Source organism: Neopelma chrysocephalum, unplaced genomic scaffold (genome assembly GCF_003984885.1).
Source record: "Neopelma chrysocephalum unplaced genomic scaffold, ASM398488v2 Primary Assembly neopelma1_65, whole genome shotgun sequence".
In the NCBI taxonomy this organism is placed as follows: Eukaryota; Metazoa; Chordata; class Aves; order Passeriformes; family Pipridae; genus Neopelma; species Neopelma chrysocephalum.
The window spans coordinates 5,928,551-5,948,564 of NW_020897722.1; the positions used below are offsets into that span (position 1 = coordinate 5,928,551).

General features: G+C 46.3%; 1 protein-coding gene across 1 annotated transcript; it reads right to left on the minus strand.

The window, feature by feature from the left end:
* Window positions 1-6,908: 6,908 nt before the first annotated feature.
* On the minus strand, window positions 6,909-16,173 carry LOC113967654 (cytochrome P450 2W1). The gene is given in 10 exon segments (XM_027683416.1): window positions 6,909-7,880; window positions 8,515-8,656; window positions 9,145-9,329; window positions 9,715-9,856; window positions 10,859-11,032; window positions 11,555-11,712; window positions 11,807-11,956; window positions 13,834-13,996; window positions 15,818-16,021; window positions 16,024-16,173. Coding segments are annotated over 10 exon segments (1,659 nt in total). The 3' UTR covers window positions 6,909-7,689.
* Window positions 16,174-20,014: the final 3,841 nt, after the last annotated feature.

Sequence of the window (20,014 nt, forward strand, 5' to 3'; positions counted from 1 at the left end):
CACCCCAGGGCACAGCCCTGCACTGTGCTCCTCAAAGCCACATAGGCAAGTCCTTGTCCAGGCAGGGACATGGACGCACATATCCAGACTCCCAGTCTCCTGCTCTCACCACAGATGCTGTTGTTTGTAACACAAGTGGGTTTGGGATGGACAGATGTTCCTGGGCGGTCCGCAGGACTGGGTACAAGCTGAGGTCACGTCCTTTCCACTCAGTCCATATCCTGGCTCAGACGGGTGAAGAGTTCAGGTTTGAATGGGCGCTGTGTCCAGTGTAAGTGTGAACATCCTGCACCTGGGAACAGTCCCAAAACATCCTCAAGGCTGATACCATCTCAGACCACAGTACGGAGAAGTACAACATCCTTGTGATCTGAAAGAACTCAAAAAAAAGATGATCAAATGCTCTTTTCTTACCTATGGGACCCTCACAATGTTTGTGAGATCAGGGTAATTTTACAAAAGTGCTGTCTTTCCACTGATGTCTCTGACAGGTCTCTCTCTGTCAGACACTGCCAGAGAGTAACTCTTCACCCACCCAGCAGGACATACCACCCACTGGTGACCTCCACACTCTGATTTGTCTCTGCTTCTAGGTGTCAGAGAAGTACAACCCAGTGTTGGCTGCCCATTTGGGGTTTCAGAAGGTGGTGCTGGCTGGCTCTGAGACAGTAGAGGTGTCCTTCTGAACACAGAAGATGTGTTTGCAAACAGACCAGCTATACCAATATTCTATCACATCCACATGGAAACAGTACCAGCAGGCTGAACAGATAAGGACCTGCTTGCTGTGCTGCTTCTCAAACAAGTTGTTGCAATAGTATTTAAGAGTCCTTGAGCTGCATCCTTACTGTCAGGGCTATGTTTTGTAGGGCTTGGGAGACGTCGTTTGTTTTCTTAAGAAAAATGTGTCTGGGGGTCTCCTTGTTTTCCTCATCAGTGTTTTGCTTTTAGTGGCACTTGGGTCACATTTCAAGGCTGTTTTTTTGCAGTGCAGATGGGAGGAAATTATTTTTCTGAACACGAAGTCTGAGGTCCTTATGCAATCCCTTCTGCAGTTACTGGGAGTTCAGACAGAGCGTGGATCACCCATGACTCATGATAAAGGCTGCAAGAACTGGCAAGAGTGCAGTAGCACGGGCTGTTTGTACCTCAAACAATTACTTCTGTAAACAGATTTTTGGCATGTTTCTGAATTGCATGTTAAAAACTAATATATTGCCCAAGACTAGACATTGAAAAACAATGAAGGGAATAATCCAGGGCTGAAAGAAAAAGATTTGATGACCTAATACGTATATAATGCATACAGCATGTGTGTGTGGGGGGGTTCATCTTGTTGTTAAGAGTGAGGCCCAGTGTGAGGAAGGGTACACTGCACCACTTTCCCAAGCACTGTATGAAGATGTGGGCTGTGTTCAGCCCCGGAGCTCTCTTGGGAAGGGAGGGTTTCTGCACTGTACCCAAACACCTCTGTGGCCTCTTGACTGAGCCCTTTTTTTGGCCCCTGGTTTGTCCAGCTGGGGGAACTCCCCAGCTGTGAGCAGAGGTGCCTCCCTGCCACCCCTCCTGTCCCCCTGCACAGTTTATCCTCTAAACCACAAGCTGTTCAGTGAAATCCCTTGTCCTGTCCATGGCAGGGACAGAGCAGTGTCATCTGCTCCCAGCCTTGCTCTCTGAAACAGCTGGGTCATTTTTCTGAAGAAAAATAAGTCAGCCTGAGACAAATCCCATGCATTGAGCTTTTTGCTGTGTATGGCTGCAGAGAGACAGAGCTATAAACAAGCCAGACCCAGAGCCATGGTGTGAAAGCACCAAACTGCTTAAAATACTGCCCCCTGCCCAGAAAGATTCTGCATACCTGGTTTGTTTTGCGGGTGTTGTTTGTTTGTTTGGATTTGGGTATTTTGTTTGTTGGTTTGGTTTTTGCTGTGGTTGGTTGGTTGTTTGGTTTGGTTTGTTTTTTTCAGTATTTTTCCTAGCAGTACCCAGAATAAACCACGAAATGTTATCATGGTCTACTCCTTGGTGTTTCCAGTACAAGCAAGGCTCAGGTGGAAGAGACAGGAGGGAATCAGGTCTCTTTAGGGAAGGCATGGCCAGAGTTTCTTTCTTTAAAGACAGACCAGTGATAAAACTACTGAAAAACAGACTCTTTTTGTGGATGTAGAAAGAGAATTAGCCAGACTCATTCCATCTGTTTTCTGCTGGGTGCTGTGTGAACATCCCAAAGTAACCTCTTGTCTTAAGGACAATTGTATGTGTATTTGGGGGTTACTAGGTTCAGCTTTTGCAGGAAACATCAAAACCAGTTAGCAAGAGTGAAGGATTTGTGAATCTTATTCTGCAGCCAGTTTATAACAGTGAGAAATGGTGTAAGTAACCTCCCTGCACATAAAATGCAACTGCTTATTGTGCTGTGAAATTTAACGATGCTGAGAACTGAGTGTAATTGATTTATAATTCATGTGAAAGATAAAATCGATGATCTAACAACTCTAAAACATAAGTATTTTGGCTTGCTAAACACTTGGAGTTTTCTTTGCGTAATGCGTAATGCTTTATCTTTTTGCTTTATTACCTCTTTAGAAATGTAATTTTATTGTTTCATGAGTTTAGTATCACTATCTCTTAATTGTATTTTTTTAATTCATGTTTATAGGTTCTGTCTAGACAAGTCTGATAGGCTCCATTCATTTCTGTAGAGAATTTTCACTAAGAGGAGGCACTTTTATATATTAACATTTTTTAGTCACCAAAAAAAGAGACTGCAACCACATGTCATGTGGTTCCTCACATAAATGATTTCTCCATTATGACACTTGAGTGTTACATGGTAATGGGTGAATTTAATTTTTCCTGTGGCTTTTTTTTTCCTGTTTCCTTTTAGCTATTTAATTTCTACTCATTCCTTGTATTTCTCCTCAAACCTCACAATACCATACTAAAAAAGGTAGAAGGGGGTGTGTGTGTGTGGGGGGGGTGATCTTAAAGAACTGCATCAAGGAAAAGAAAGAGGGTATTAATCAAAACAACCTGACAAGCTACGTTGGTGCTTTGGTATTCAAACGAGGTATTTTAACAATATGATGATTCCTAGTGCCATATCCTATTCAGAGGTGCTGATTAGATTTCTGGTCTAATGAATACGCTTTATGACAGTCTATTTATATAAAATTTATATATAAAATTTGTATTTAAGATATTTAAATTTTGGGTAATCATCCTCCTATTTTAATACATTAAATGCTGCATACTGAAGGAAAAGCAAGAAAAAATTAACTAGAGCATATTGCATGAATGTCTAAAACTTGTCCTACAGTTCTTTCCTTGATGGAGAGCAAGAGAGAGGTAATGTCATTTTTCCAGCGCTCTCCAGGCAGCCACATCCCTCCCTACAGGCATGGGAAGAGGCAGCAGATTCCCAGTCATGGAGGTGCAGAAATTCCTATTGCTTCGTAGCCTCTCACGTGTGCCAGAGCATTCAAAGTTTGAACATCCTGAACCTGTCCACCTCCATCCAAATGTTGAGTGCTGCCATTAAGGAACAAAGGATCTGAGGGGTTGTTCTCTATCTGCTCCCAGGGGCTGCAGACCTCCTGCCCTGGGGTATTCCAACCAGCAGGCAGCAGGAGCTGGGATTTACAGGTGTTTTACCACTGAGGGAAACTCACTCTCTGCCTTTCCTTCGTCCTGCAGAAAAGGTTAACACAGAGATTGAGTGAGTTCTTGGCCCTGGCTGATCCCCTACCTTTGATGAGTGGAAAAACATGCCATTTCCCAATGCAGTGATCCCTGAGGTGTGGAGATTTGTCACCCTCCTGCCACAACTTCCCAGGTGCCCCTCAGCTGACACTTCAGAGGCTCCTTCATTCCCAAGGTATTTGCTACTCTCCAGATGAAGGGGGGAGCAGCACACCAGTGACCCACGGGGCAAAACATCACAAGGAGTGAGTGAACTTCAAGCACAGGGCTTCTTGTGGGGAAGAGCTGGTTCCCTAATCCTTCATCTCCGCCACGTCCAGTCCGAAGGCAATGTGACTTCAGGGTTACTCACACAACTTCCCATTTCCCATAGCTCAGTCTTCATACCCTGGACTCTGTTCCTTATTCGCTTCACTCTCTGTGGCTGTTCATGCCCTGCAGAGCAGTGCTGCCTCTGGGCTACCAGGACATTGTCTCATTGCCTTGCTTGAGGGAAGCAGGGAGCAGCTGGGCACCAAGGGAGCCTGGCCCATGCCTTTTCTCTGCTTCATAACTCAGGAACAGCCAACAACCATTGTAGCTGAATCATAGAATTGTTAAGGTTGGAAAAGACCTTAAAGATCATCAAGTCCAACTGTCAACCTAGGACCACCACCATGTTCACCACTAAACCGTGTTCTTGGTGCCGTGTCTGCATGTTTTTTGAATACTCCATCACAAATCCTGATTTCCACCACCCTGCTGGGTGACGGCCAGATCAGGCATTAGCCAGTAATTCCAGTGAACTGGGAATCTTCACTAATGAAGGGTCATGTGGTCCTGAACAAGCCCAGAAATTATCTGTTCAGAGGAAGAAGTTGGGTTCCAGACACAGCCCAGAGGGAGGAACACTGAGTGGGAAGCTGGAAGCTTGCGACATCCACACGTGCTACAGCAGAGCATGGCTGTGCTGCAGGGTACAACAGTGATCCTCTGCTCACCTCCGTGCTGCTGGATAAAATGGGAAAAATGGGAGATGCCAGATGAATTTAACCCCAATCATTCCTTGATTCCTCCAGGTTAATGGGAAATGAATGTCTTTGTACCCAGCCTTGCAGCGGGTGAATGCAGTTGGACTGAGGAGGGGGCATAAAGTCTCAAGGCTGAGCTCTGCCCTCCTTACCTGGCCCCAATTTGTGCTGGCAGAGGGTTTTAGCCCGAGAAGGACCACAGGGCTGGGCTGGCTGTGACTCAGAGGGATCGTGGTGCCATCTCGTGGCAAAAGTAAAGTAGGAATTATATTCTGTGCAATGCTGATTGCTCCGGCCGGTGAGAAGGGCTGCAGGTAGAGATGCTGATCATTGCCCCTCTGAGGGCAGGAGCTCTTGATCCCAGCATCACACAGTGCTTGGAATGGCAACCTGGGCAATGGGACACGCTGCCCAGCCAGCTGCCAGCCATGAGCCACATACACACTATGAATTGGGTTTGCTATTTTAAAAATCCAGCCACCCGTCCTGCCCCAAGGTGTTTACCTTTGATTCAGGTGAGTGTTGCAAGGCACAAACATGTTTTGCAGCTAAAGGGAAGACCCTCAGGGCCACCAAGGAATGTGGAAATGGTATTTCTACCCCTGAGAGCCAGTGTTTTCTGCTAGATAAATATGTAGTTGAGTCTTAATCAATGTTCTGCCATCGCTTGACTGCGCAAGTAAATGGGAGACAGGCACTCCATTTGGTGCAGATATATTCAGCTGTGTAATTCCGTGTGCTGGGGAGGGTTCACTTCCATCCACCTGCCCATGCAGGCACGAGTAGGATGCGCTTTTCCAAGGAATCACAGAAACCTGTTTTGGATGTTTGCACCTGGTAGCTCCTGGCTCTTGTTGAGGCACAGGTATTACTGAATCCCTGTACCCAGCCAGCACTGCCACCGGCTCTGCTCTGCTGCCAGGAAGTGCCAGGTGATGTCCAAAAAGAGCCAGCTCTGAAGGCTGCTGTGCTTTCCCTGCAGGAAGGGATCCACCTCTCTACTTTCAAGCCATGGCAAGGGGTCAGGTCTGAGGTTCCACTGGTGAATTTGTGCAGATTTGAGCTCAGCCCAGCACTCTCCCCCAGAGCATTAGATTGCTGCCATATCTCTCTTTTGAGTCCACATTACTTTTGGAGGGGGTAGAGCAGGAACAATTCTGCCCTCTCTGAAGCCCAAGGTAAAAGTATTTTCTTATTTCAGCAAGGCCAAGACTTCCTTCATGGAGTTGATATGTGGTTTGCTCCCCAGTTGCTTTACCTGTCCCTCCCTGCCTTCCCTGGAGAAGACTCCGTCCCACTGCCACCACTCCTCAAAAGTGGCATTGCCAGCAGGTGATGCTTTGGGAGGGCAAGAGGTAAAAGGCTCAGGATCCAAGGCACTAAGCAGAGGGCTGGCACCAGCATGAAGGAAGCTGTGGTGGCAACCTTTGATTTAGCCTCTGCAAGCAACTGTAAAGAAGTGAGACTGTCCCCAGGGCTGACTCACAGCCCATAGCTGAGCACAAAGGGAGAGCAATTTGCCCTGGAGAAAACATTCTGCAGGTATGGAGGGTCTCCTGTTGAGCTGTTTTTTACTAGGTTGAGGGTATGCAGAACCTCTCATCCATGAGATACATCTGACATTATAATATTCATTGTCACTCTGGGCTCAGGATCAACCTTTCATGGCATTTTCATTTCTGTGTACTGCAAAGTTGGGTGCCAGGCATAGGAAATGTAATGAAGACGTGGGATTAAAAGTTTATTGGGTTCCCATGAAGGAAGAAACAAACAATATGATAAAGCACATGATAAGAAAATGCATATGTAGAAACGGGAAGTCACAGGCAGACAAATGGATGAAAAACTGTGTGAGTTATACATCAACTGGGATAAGATTGTGGAATATGATGGCAGACAAGAGTGCTAGAGATAGGGACAACAGAGCTACAGACAGCCAGACAGAGCTCCAGAGGAAAGGAAGTCAACCAAAAACCAGCTCTTGTTTAATCCCTGATCCCCATTGCCTGTGCATGTCTGTGTGCAAAATGAGCACTGTGAAATTAGATGCCATTTGCAGGAAAATTGCATGGCTGGTTCCAAAGGCCAGACCATCCCAAACACTGGAATAACTGCTGACGTGGGCAGGAGGTCTGAAGCGAGGAACAGTCTTTGCTCCTATTTAACAAGGTCAGGAAAGACAGAGATGCATAAAACTAGTGGTGGGTATAGTTTATTTTTCTGTATTATTAGCATCTTATGATGGGATGCTGGTGCAAATCTCATGTGGCCTTGTGATTTAAATTGCAACTTAGAAATGTAGCTCCTGTTTCATTCAGACTGTGAAGCAGTGTTGAACTTGGTGGTAGCAGCACTTCCTCATCTGAAAAGGTTTCCAGACTCTGGACATCTTCCAGGACACTATTCCAGGGCGGAAATAACTTTGTCCTCAAGTCACATGAATTGATCTGTTTTTTTACTCTTGGTGTTTGACTTGGCTGCCAGGTGGGCAAAATCCTAGTGGGATTTTGCCAGAAGCTAAAAGTTCAGGAGGTACCTATGGATAGTTCAAGTGTGTGACCCACGGTGTATTTCTGTGGCTTCCAGCAAACCATGGTGTCACTTTCCTCAGGATTTTGGGCAGATTTCTGTGACATTATGAACTGTGGGAGCCTGGGTGTTACACCCTCATGGGCTGCATCCCCGTCACCAGGCCAGCTGGTCGGTCCCTTCATCGGCTCCATGCACAGTCTGTCTTGAGAAGTGGGGTGTGATTGTCAGCACCATCACGGCTTGTGATTGATCCCACACAGCCCCAAAGTACGGGAGCAAAGAGCAACCTATGGGCCGGATGGAGCAGTGGAGTGGGAGTGGATGGAGACAACGGGAAAGGGACATGAAAGAGGGTGATGTGGCAGGACGGGGGGATGGCGAGTTTGAGCAAAGCTGGGTCTAAACAGCCTCCTGGTTTTTGGGGTGCTCTTGAACAAGGCTGTGGTTATTCACGCAGGACAGCACAGGTCGCCTGAGGCTGAGGCCTCAATGTGAAAGTTGTTTGGGGGACAGTAAGGTCCAAGTCAGACTCTGAAACTCCCGGCTGGGGTCGAAAAGTAAATGTCTGAAGCAACCCTACAAAGAAGACAAACAGCTCCATCTTGGCCAGGCTTTCTCCGATGCAGTTCCTTCGCCCTGCAGAGGAAAGCAAAGAGTTAACCTGATGGAAAAATCAAACTGGAATGTTTGCCATGGATGCATTAGCATCTGAGATGTTGCAATGGGAGCAGGAGTGAAACCTTGAAATGCACTAAACCATTTTGGAATAGAGGAGCCTGTGTTGTTAAAGATAGCTGGCACAGTGCGCCTGCCTAGTCCTTCATCACACAGCCACCTGCAGCAGCAGGGCACAGCAATGTAACGGGGTTATTACACATTAATGGTGTACCCTTTCCTCTCCTTAGCTCTTCCAACACTCTCAGCATCTTTAACCCTTTCTCTTTGAGAAGGGCTTTGAAAAGCCTGACAGATAAATGCCATCTCCTTCCAAAGTGGAATGGTTTGAAACTCACTTTTCCTGTGGACTTTATCCTAACGTTCCACTTATCTAAATGAGTGTGTTTCTTCTTTCCTACCCCTCTTTGTGCTAGATTCAGTGGTGGGAGAGCTGGGCTCTGAAAGCATCCATTTGCCCAGATGCAGAATTGTTGGTTGCTTGCTTATTGACAGAGTTAAGGGCAGTACTTAGCCATGAAACCTCTTTAGTGTATATTGTAATGAATTGGTCCTGCCATAGCCTCAGCTCTGTGCAGATCAGCCCTTTAGTTACCTGTGGAGAAGGGCAGGAAAGCTCCTTTCTTTACAAAATTCCCTTCAGCATCAAGGAAATGGTTGGGGTTGAACTCATGTGGTGTCTCCCATTGTGTCTTATCCAGCAGCACTGAGGTAAGCGATGGGATTACAATTATACCCTGAAAGAAAGGTACACAAAGGAACAAAAGAAAACAAAGTGCTCTGTTTGGGTTCATTTTTGTCACACAGACTTTGGTGTCCCAGGAGATTTGCTCCACCTGGAATAGGTGGAGACCCTGATGGTTTTATCCCATCATCCAGTAGAGAGAGATCAGTGATATTTTCCCACCAGTGCCAAGGATTGAAGCCAAACCCCATGTGAAAACCTCAAGTAGAAGGTAAGATCCTGCACATTCTCTGGCAGCTACTTCACTGTGCAGATGGCAGCAAGGAGGTAAACCAGGGTCACTCATGGAGTAAGGAAGTCCTGAGTATGAGAGGGAATGGATTGAGTCCTATGATACCAGTCTCTCTGGATGCAGTATAGAAACTCTTCTGGGGATGATTTTGGACTCTATCCCATAATTGCCTATAAAGAAACCATTCTCTAGTGACACTGGCAAATCTGACGAGGGTATTTTGTTCCTGGGATAGAGCAGGTACCTACCTTGGGGAGGAAGTAGCCCCTGAAGTGAGTATCAACAGCAGTGCACCGTGGAACATGGGGCAGGAGGGTGATAAACCTCTGCACTTCGTGTAGCACCGCATTTGTGTACGGCATGTTCTTCCTGTCCTCATACGTGGCCCAGCTTCCAGCTTTGACTGTTCTCCCAATCTCCTCCTGTACCTTTGCTGGAAGGAAAAAACAAAAGGGATATTTGCCTCAGAAAGGAAGCCAACTCCCTCCTTGGATTTGGTTTTGGGACCCCATTATTCCAGAGTTTGGAGGGAGAGGATTCTCAAAACTCCAGCGTGGGTTTCCCTGCTCTATGCCTTGTTCAGGCACATGGATAGGTTGTTTCCTCAGCATCATACTTTGATCTCCACTCATCCTCTCTCCTAGCAAGAGACTAGCAAAGGGACTATAAGTCAGCATCTAGTTACATCAGGAGTTCATCACAATGAAGAGGTAGGATTCAGCTCTTAAGGCAAAAGAGCTTCTGTGGATCTGAGGCCAGGCCTCTCCCTTCCCCATTTCAGCCTTGCCATGGATGGAGTGTAGGTAAAAGTTGCTCACTTTGAATCTCTGGGTATTTCATCATGAGCAGGATGGACCACTGGAGCGTGGTGGCTATGGTCTCTGTTCCTGCCATGACCAGGTCGAGGATGGATGCCATTAAGTTGTCATCATGAAAGAGGCTGTCTTTCTTGTTTTTCTCCTTGAAAAACACAAGAGGTAAGAAAGGTCTTAAAAACATCAGTCGTAGTATTCAGCAAGCTGAGGGAAGACTGCAGAGCCTACGACACTGCTCACTATGGCCTCGTGTTTGTGAACTGGGTGCTAAGACAGTATACCTGATCTTGAATGCACAGCACTCACCAAAGATGGGAGCACCACAGATGGAAAGTTTGGAGTAGGGTTTGGGTTCAATATCCATCTCCACCCAGAAGCAGGAAAAAGCCCAGAGCCAGGTGCTGTTCACAGGCTCAGCCTCGCAGGTTTGGAAGGAGCCCTGTACAGAAGGAGATTCAGCTAATCCTACCTCTGAGGGTAGGATTGAATCCCCAAGGGCAGGTTTGAATCCCCAATAATGTCCAAAGTCACCTTTCAGGCCATTTTTTACCTGGGCTTTAGAATTGTGCTAACTTTTCCTCCACAGAACTGAGTAGAATACTTGGTGCCTAAGGCCAGCCCGGATCCAGATGGAAAGAAGAAAAAACCTCAGAGCCCAAGCATTTTATGTTGAATGAAATCAACTGATGCGTGAAACTGCCAAATCTCTACTAAGTAAGATGCAGGGCAGGGTTAGGACTTGTACTGATGATTTATCATTCAAGTACTTTAAGCAGATCATTTATCTTAGAGCAACAGTATCAACGATTAATTGATTTGTTGTCGTAAAAAGAAAGGCAGCGTCAGCTTTCATGTGAATTCATGCATTTTCTACTAGGAACAAGAAGCTGATCTCACATTATTAGTGCTCCTATTTCAGGAGTGGACTGAGACTGTAGCTTTTGTATCTTAATTTTGATAGAAAAATCCCTGCAGTAAAATGCACCAACTATAAGAGGCTGACGCCCGATTTCAACGCCACTAGAATGACAGCATGGATTTCAACAGATTTACATGACATGGCTGAAATCAAGACTTAGCAACTGTTTTAGCTAGAAAATCCAAAGGAGGCATTAGAAACAGTCAATAGAGCTAAGCAGTCAAATACCTCTTGTTGCTTGAATATCAGTGCATCGATGTAGCTTCTCACACTGTTCTCATTGATATCCTCCCTGCTCGCCTTCATGTATTGCCTTAAAATGGCACGCACATCTTCTATTTTCTTAAGCATAATCTTGTGGGTTTTGAAAAGAAATCCAAGGAACGGGTAGAAATTGAAATACTAACGAGGAATTAAAAAGGAGAAACATTAGGCCTGCAGAAATATCACACAGAATCACAGAATATTCGGAGCTGGAAGGGACCCACAAGGATCATTGAGTCCAACTCTTAAGTGAATGGCCGGTAGAGAGAACAAACCCATGACCTTGGTGGGTGCTAAAACAGCTTCTTCCCAAGGCACAACATATCAGTTGAATTTTGTCTTCAGTAGCAATATCTCAGCATCCCAGGACTTCCTGGGTAGATTTTCATCAGGGAGGGCTTTGCAACCATTTGAGCCTCTATTTAGTATGACCAAATTTTAAGCACTTGTGCTGTTCTGTGGGAACAGATCCTCTACTGGTAACAGCCTGATCAGCCTCCCAACAGAGTTGGGGTTGCAGTGTGCCAGGCCACCAGCCAGATTAGGTCATTTTGAGACTAGTTAGTTTTTTCCAGCATCAGCAAATCCTATGGTTTGTGTGGCTCACAGACATGATGTGCCAGTGCAAAAAACTGTTAATCTGTGGGACAGGTCACTCACGTTTAAATATGGAGATCCCAGAAGAATCATAACTTCATCTATGAGTCTTAAGAGAGTGAGAAATGTTGGGTCCTTATAGTCAAACCTGTCCCCAAACAGCATGACAAAGGTGATGTTGATGGGAGCACAGTTGAAGGACGGCAGGGTAAAAGGTTCCCCTGCAACGGGAGGAGGACGGGAATGCTGTGAGATGTTGAGCAGCTGTGACACGTATGAGGCTGCACAGCTGTACAGTGATGGTTTCCAGCTCACCTTTGAAGGATTTGATCCTCTCAATGAGGAAGTGAAGCTCCTCAAAAATTCTCCCTTCTATCATCTGTTTCCCCATGCCGAGGTTGCGCATGCTGGACACGGTGAATCTCCGAGTTGTTCTCCACAGCTCCCCGATGGAGAAGAACAGACCTGGAGAGGCCGTGAGACATGGTGCTGGGCTCAGGCACAGAGGAGCCCCACCACACCAAACAAAACAGGACTGGATGAGGCGGGATCTCCACAAGTGTTGCTGCTGCCCGGTTTCCCATGGATTTAAGGACTAAGGGTCTCCCATTTCTGTGGGTCCCATCCCTATGTCCTCTCAGCTGCATTCTCCCAGTCTCACTGAGCCTGTCATTTGGGGAAAACAAGCTCCCTCCCAAGCCAGTTACCCCAGCCCTCTCCTGAGTGGCAGATAAGCAGGGATGGCTTTCAGACCAGTACGGGTTGGCTGTAGAGCTGGAGGGAGATGTTGGTTTAAGTCAATCATGCAACCTTTCCAACCCTACTGTTTACAGGTCTAAGGCCTCAAGCGACAACCTTGTATCTCTGAAGCTTCTCCCTTTGTCCTATTCCAGTCATAAAGGTGTTTTATCTGTGTGTGGGATGGAATAATTCAGTCTTCTCAACCCTGGTCAGTGCTAAACTGTCTTACTGAGATTCCCAGCAATGCTGTATTTTCAGCAGTGGCAAAAATACTGATATTTTTGTGGAGGTTTCTGAGCTCATGCTTCGATGATCTCTAAAACCTTCAAGCAGGGACGGGTGTTTCATCCCGTCAGAGTGCTGCAAAGAAAAAATTGGGTGAATAATCAAAAAACTATCTCAGATTGTGTCAGTTGAAAAGCTGGATTCCAGCACTCCACATCTTCATCTTGGCTGTGAGGTTTTTATATGTGTTTGCTTTTTCTAGAGCAATCTCTGTTTTAAAACAGTGTAGTTTTAATTTGGAAAGCAAAACTTTTTTCTCTAAAAATCTCAAAGCAAATTTCTAAACTTCAATTTTTAATTTTTCTCTAATTTCATCTGGATCATTCCTTTTCTGAGAACAGCTTCACAGTCAACAAATTGGCATTTTCTGGAGCAAAAATGTTTCATGGGGAAAATTTGTGACCATTGTTACTTAACAATGAGAACTTCCATCTTTGGGTCACCTCTAAGTGCCTCAGACTTGGGCTGAGAAGATAAGTGTGAAAGGACTTACGGTGCAATACTGGCAGTCTCCCACAGGGATATTTTACATGTAAATTAGCTCTAAAAAATACTTTTCTCCTCATCGATTCCTTTCATATATGTAGCAATAAATTCATCTATTGATATTATGGCTGGGTAATTTTATTTCTAATTCTAATCCCAACTTCAGCTTGTGACCACCATACAAAGCTTCATTTTGGATTTAAAGCTAAAGCCTCAGGTGAAGCAGAGGATGAACAAGGCAAAAAGTCCTCCGAAATACTCAGGGATGTAGAGTTGCCTTGGAAAAATTATGGGATTGTTTGTGGGGGTGACTTTCCAGCCTCAGTCTATTGTTTTTCCCCGAACCTACTTCATGTTCATGCACCCAAGAGCCTTCGTGGGAAGGCAAAGGTGTGGGGACTGATAATGTCCAAAATTGAGGCACCTGGCAGTGGGAGAAAGGGAAAAATCCTACAGCTCCAAACAGCCAAGCCACTTAGTCCAAAGTCCCCTGAAAACATGAGGAAGGTTCATAAACGTGGTGGTGGCAGTGAGCCACTCACATCGACACCTTATGGAAATTAACCCCAGAATCACCACAGTGCCTTTAAAAATCCCACTCCTCACCCTTGAACTTTTAGGATACGGATCAGCTGCAAGTGCATTAGCAAAAATGATGGAAAGCCAGGAGTCACTGAGCGCAAGTGAGGAAAGCCAAATGTCTTCTGTCAGCTTGGCTTCAGAAGGGCCCAAGGGGGATGTTTAAAAGCCGGGCTCCGGGGATGCACAGCTAGGCTGGCACTAAGCGATGGTGTCGTCCCTCCCACCCACCCCCATCATTGCTCTAGTACCGTTTCCGTTCTGAATTTGGTCAAATATTGGGATGGATGGTCTGTCTACAAACTCCTCTGTGTAGTTCACAAGCGCCTCCCGCACAACTTCGTACCCGGTCAGGACCACAACTTTCTGGAACCCAAAGTGGAGGGTGAAGATGGGGCCGTATTTTTCCGCAAGCTGAAAAAGAGGCGAGCTGTGATGGTCAGGAAGGGAGGGAGCGTGCTTGCAGCAAGCACCCGTTGCTTTCTGAAAGGACATATTCCATCCTGGCATCCTGCTGGGAATGGCTGCAGAGCCACTACCTGCAGAATGGCACCCAAGAGCTGGAGCTCATCACAGTCAAACACCAGGCATCTCATATGGATGCCTTGCTGGCATCCATATGGAATTCAGGCCTCTTACCATGAAGGGATCCCCACCCCCATCAGTTCATTATTAATCTGGTTTTGCTGTTAAGGAGGAAATAAATTAAAAATGATAAAACCCACCTAGAGTTAAAGACTGGACCTCAAATGGCAACAAAAGTTGGCAAACCGGAGAAAGATGAAAAGAGAGAAGACAATTCAGTACAAATAATGATGCTGTTGCACAGGAAAATTCTGGTAACACTCCTGCATCCCTGCTACTAGACCAGAGAAGCTGCGTATCTCCTTGGCACTGCACTGGGGACTGTGGGAGGCTTGCCCACCTCTAGCCCATCACTGCCTCTGTATCTTGCTTCCTGGCAACCTGAAAACAGCACTTGGGGACAGCCAAGAAGAGTTTGGGCTGAGCTGAAGCAAGGTGATGGGAAGCCACAGTCCAAATCTGCTGCCTAAGCAAACACAAGGTGTATATGTGCAGCCTTAGCCTGTGCTGGGCCAGTGGCAGCTTTCGCAGGGAAGAGGGGACACCCATCAGTGCCCAACCAACACACGCCAGTCGGTGCCTGCTGCTCAGTGCAAGCACCATTTTTTGCTTTCTGTGGGGTGAGATGGAGGGATAACCCCTCTGGAGTAATCCCAAAGCAAAGGCAAACACAAGCAATACCAAATACAGAGTAGCAAGGGACAAAAGCACGCGGAGGTAATTCTGAACTGCCGTTCAGAGGCTGCAGCAGCATCTGCCCAGCCCTGCTGGGTAAACTGACCCCAACCCTGACACTGCCCATAACAACACCAGGTGCTGGGGCCTCACCCCACGGCAGCACTAACCCCCCAAGGTCTGCTCCCACAACACAGCCCGTGTTTGCTGAGCACCGGTGTGACGGGAGCCGTGAACCGGCGCTGTCTGTTTGCTCACTCTCTCCGTGACCCTGGCGCGGGTCGGTCCCTGCGGGTGCCGTCTGCTAAAGCCGGGCTCAGCAGCCCACAGATCCACCCCGGGCTGTGCCAGCCTCATCTTGCACCGAAGGACACTTTACCACCGTAAGTGGGGTAAGTTGTCATAATTACAGGTTAGTAGAAGAGCTTACAGGCTATTCATTCCGGTTCCTTAGCACAACTTTCCCATCCCTGTCCTGTACTGCCATCCAGATTTTAATGCGTATCCAATTCATCAGGGGGATTTTGCAGTGGAGCATCTGGATCTGGCCCTCTCCGCAGCAGTTTTGGGGTCACTGCATTGTGGAATTCCTCTTGCCAGATCTCCAGGGCGTACGGGAGCGAAGCAATTTCATTTCACGTTAGTTATGTCCTAACGCTTTAAAAGATTTCTGGGTGTCCAAGCTGTCAAATTAATATTTCAAATCCCACAAGCATTATAGACTTCATGTACATCATCACAATTACATGAAGAAATCCCATATTACCCAGAGGTCTTTTTTTTAATGGTTGATTGCTCCTAAATTACATTGCATCAACAAAGAATTGAGTAGAAGAAGCCCAGAAAGATATTATAAAGCAATTTTCACACCTTTATAATTTAGTTTGAATTTAAAAAGACAAAAAAGTTCTCACTGATACATCCCAGGCAGCTTTAAAATCTATGAGGGTCTGGGTTAGGGGGTTTTTGTCCTACCTTCATTAGTGATTTATCTTGCCTTCTAAGATCCACCAAGTGCAGGTTACCAATGATCGGAAGAGGAGTTGGACCAGGAGGTAATTTGAAAGCTGAATTTTTATAGCCATTTGAAAAATAGACTACGGCTAATAATACTGTTGCACAGAGCAGACAAATTAATGCAGGATCAGAGAGAAACGAAATTAAAAAAGACATTTTTTTTTAGTAATAATCTGTTTTTTGGGGGTTATAAGCAATAAAAATGCAGTGGCACTGTTCAGTTTCTGCCAGCTGGCTTTCTGTTTGCTCTCTGCGATTGCTACAAGCACTCGATTCTTATTAAGGTTTGTAGAGTACCTAAATAAATACTGCATACTCCACCCTCTTTAAACACCTCAGAGAATGTGGTCTAAGCAGTTTGCAAAGCCTGTCCAGAAGTAAAGAGAGTTTCAAATTACAAACCCATGCATGTGTGTGCAAGAACATATACATGGGAAAAGGTGCTTGGCATTCCTCTATAACCTCCTCCTCCCCGAGACCTCAAGGTCCTTCATTAGCAGTACTATGACCCTCCAAGCACTCTGCTGACACAAGGAAATATAAAGGTTTTTTATGAAACCTATTAGAACGTCCAGATTCAGATTGAGATAGGATTTGAGATCTCTGTGTTACTAGAGAGAAAAAATAGTATTGTTATGGGAGACTTTGGCTTTCTTGATGTCAAGTGGAGATCAAAGGTTGTTAATAATGGTAAAGCCCATGTATCCCTGGGGGCTTGTAGCCCATAAATTTCTTCATAAAGTCAGCTCTGAACTGCCCAGAAGGGATGTGATTTCAGACTTTGTGTCTGAAGTAGAGGACATGTAATAGCTAGCCATGGAAAATTAGCTTGGATCAAGTGATCATGAGTGGATTCACGAGTGGAATGGAAAGACAAAATTAGATTCGAAGCTTCTGGGAGGACTCTTCATTTTGCAAGAGCAGCTTCTAAGAGATAGAGAGAAGATATTAGGGAAGTTAATGAAGCCAGATGACCTGGCAGGCTCCAGAAGGGGAACAAGACAGGAGAAAGGAATGATTTTAAGTCAAAAATGCTAAACATCTGGAGCTTGTATCCCTCATAAAGGTTTAAATCTTGTAGAAAATAATTGAAGTCTACCTGGTTGAATAGTGGTTTTCAGGAGGAAGTTGGAAATAAACAGCCAAAGGAATAAGATCGTTCGGGAAAGAAAGAGCTCTCTTACATGATGAGGAAGCGCAAGGCTAAAGGTACGTTTGTCCAAAGGTTAGATGATATAAAGGCCATTATTCAGCAAATATGGTCCCTCAGCCTTCCAAATGCAAAGAAGACAGGGAAGGAAGAGGACCTGATCCAGAGTGGGGCATAGCTATGGTGAGTAGGGTCCCAGAGCAAACGGTGCTGTGTTGCACACTGGAGCTCTCTGTGTGGTGTGGAGATGTTACAGCACAACAGCCACCCAGAAGCAGAAGCAGCGAGTGTGTTGCAACATTTCTGGGATTTATTTTTTTATTAGTTTCCAAGAAATGGGCTGGAGGCAACGGTTTCCCCCAGAGCATGCCTGGGATGACTCAACCCTGCCTGCCTCAGTGAGTGAAGAGGCAGAGGGGCTGTGAAGACGGGCAGGAAAGATCAGGCTGGCACAGGACATAGAACGTGGGCACTGTGATGAGAACTTCCACATGCTCTGCACCCTGGGCAAAATGCTTGTTCCTGCAGGGTTTTCTCTGATCGGAAGCACCCTGTAGTGCAAAAGCTACATGTTGCTGGAGCTCTCCTGGTATTTCATCCTTGCCCTGGGAACCTCTGAAATCCTAAAAAGGTCTTTCAGAGACTTAAATTATCTCTGAAAAGCCAAGGGGAGTGTATTGTGGTTTTTTTTCCAAACCAGGCTCTGAGTGCAATGCATTAAAATGACAAAGGTAAGTAAAACTCTTGCGATGACAAGAAATTCCTGTCTCAATAATGTGTCTGGTACGTGTTTCGCTCCGGAGCCGCGCTGCTACGTGCTGCCCTGCCTGAGCACACAGAGCCGAGCATGGAACACCTGCCAGGCGCTGACACTGCTCCGGGTGCATTCCTGGGGCAGCCGGGCCCCTCGGGGTGCTCCTGGCCGGGTTGTCCTCCATCCCTTTTGCCCACGTGGCACTCTGCCACCCCATGTGAACTGGGTGGTGCCGGTGAGGACGTGGAGCACGGGGCATCGGCCTCCTAAAGTGCAACCACTGCCCTGCCAGACAGCCAGCCTGGGGAGAGCCAGCCAGTGAAACACCAGCCCTGCGTCCTTTAACTTAAATCCTCCCAAATTTCTATGCCTCCCCTGCCAGTCCCATTCTTGACCAGCAGTGCACCCAGGACTGCAGGCTCAGATAACTCCTGATGGCTTTTACTGTGATGAGTTCCTTGTAAGCAAGGGCAAGAGACACAGGGACCACTGTAAGGGGCCACATCATAGAGCCACACAGAGCCACATCCTGACTCACACAGCAGTTGTGATTTTCTAGAATTAGAAATTCAATTATTTCCTTTGAGCTGTTTGTGGTTATGAGTACTGCTCATTCTTTGTGTTGCTAAACATGTCCTGGCTACATGTGCTGCCCAAGGATCCCTGTGCTCACCTCTCTAGTGTGGGTGTATTAAAGGTGGTGCAGTCCAACTTTATCAGTTTGACCCAAAATCAACTTCATACTGTAACACCAGATAGATCAACAGCAACAGAACAAAATATTTAATGATTAAGTGGGTGATAAGGTCAGGCTTGCAGTAGTTAGACTGCAAATAGAGCAACAGCAAAACAAATGTACGCAAGCACAGCAGCGAAGGCTTCCTTGTTGCACAGCTTGCCCAGCAGACTCCTTGAGCTGTAACCAGGAGCTGGAGCTGGCCCTGTGGTACAGCACGTGTACAAGTGCAATACCAATACAAGTACAAGGTACAGTATAAATGCTAGAGTGCTGCCTTTAGTTGTGTGAACTAAAGCTAGTGAGAAGAGTCAGTGTCTTGGCCAGAAGCCACCCTACTTTGTCATCCCTTCATATTCTTTCTCCTTTCTTTCCTTCCATTTGCAGCACAGATCAGCTTTAGATGACAGCAACTTTATTGTTATGTTGTAGATTTGCTGTAACTGCCCCCTCAGTCTCTATAACTTTGTTTCTCCCTTTTTTTGTTTCATCCTAACCTTCCTTTCTTACTTCCAAGCCAACACAGAAGCATCTCTAGTGACTCACTTCTTCCTAACCCACGTGTGGTTTCCTGCGTGTTTCACAGCACACAAAGCAGCCTCCTCTCTTGTACCTGCACCCCCATCCAGATTTCATTCATGTATCATGCTTCCCTCAATGACTGTAGCCTTGTAGGTACAGCAACTTCTTCCTACTCCTAAGGGATGCTACATGAAATAAATCATCAATTCTAGTAATCAAACAGCTGCTCTAGGACAGCCACAGTCTCTGGAGTGTCCCCAGCTTTCCACAGAGACCCCCATACAACAAGTTAATGGTACAAGTGACCAAGTTGGTAACAAAGTCTAACCTGCTTCTCCTTCCAGACTGTTATCAGTTTTACATCTGTTTTCACAATGACAAGTGGAGAAGAGGGTTGAGTCTCTCCCAGCTCTCTGATGGAGCGTGGCAGTCCTGCTGCCCAGCCCCAGGCTGCATCACCCTCCCACTGCCATGGACTTGTGTCACTTTAGCCACACTGAGTCAGAAACTCTTTACTTGCCATGGCTGGTCATTTTCTGCCAGTTTAGGGATCTATGATGGCCCAGTAAGGGATTGGACAAGTGCCAGAGCCAGGATGAAGCCAGGAGAGGTGAGGGAGTGGTAGAAATGCCTTTCTTAGCAGCAGCAGCAAGCTGCTAAATTGGCCCCATCATAAATAAGCTGTTCAGCATGAAGTGCCCGGTGTGAGTTGGAATGAACCCACTTCCCAAACCACTTAGATGTTTTCTGATAACCGTCCTGTGCCTGGGTCTTGGCATCAGCCCACGTTACACCCTCATGTCTGGGACTCTGTAATAAAGATAAGGCAGGTTGTATGGCACAATGGAAGCTCAGTCTGAGGCTCAGCTGAACAACTGTCCTGAGGAGATTTCCAGATCCATTAAGTGTCTGTTGTCTCCAGCTGGGCCATCAGTAATTAGCTCTGCTGTAGAGCTTGGACTTTGGGCTGAGAAATTCCCCTTGGAGGCTGTC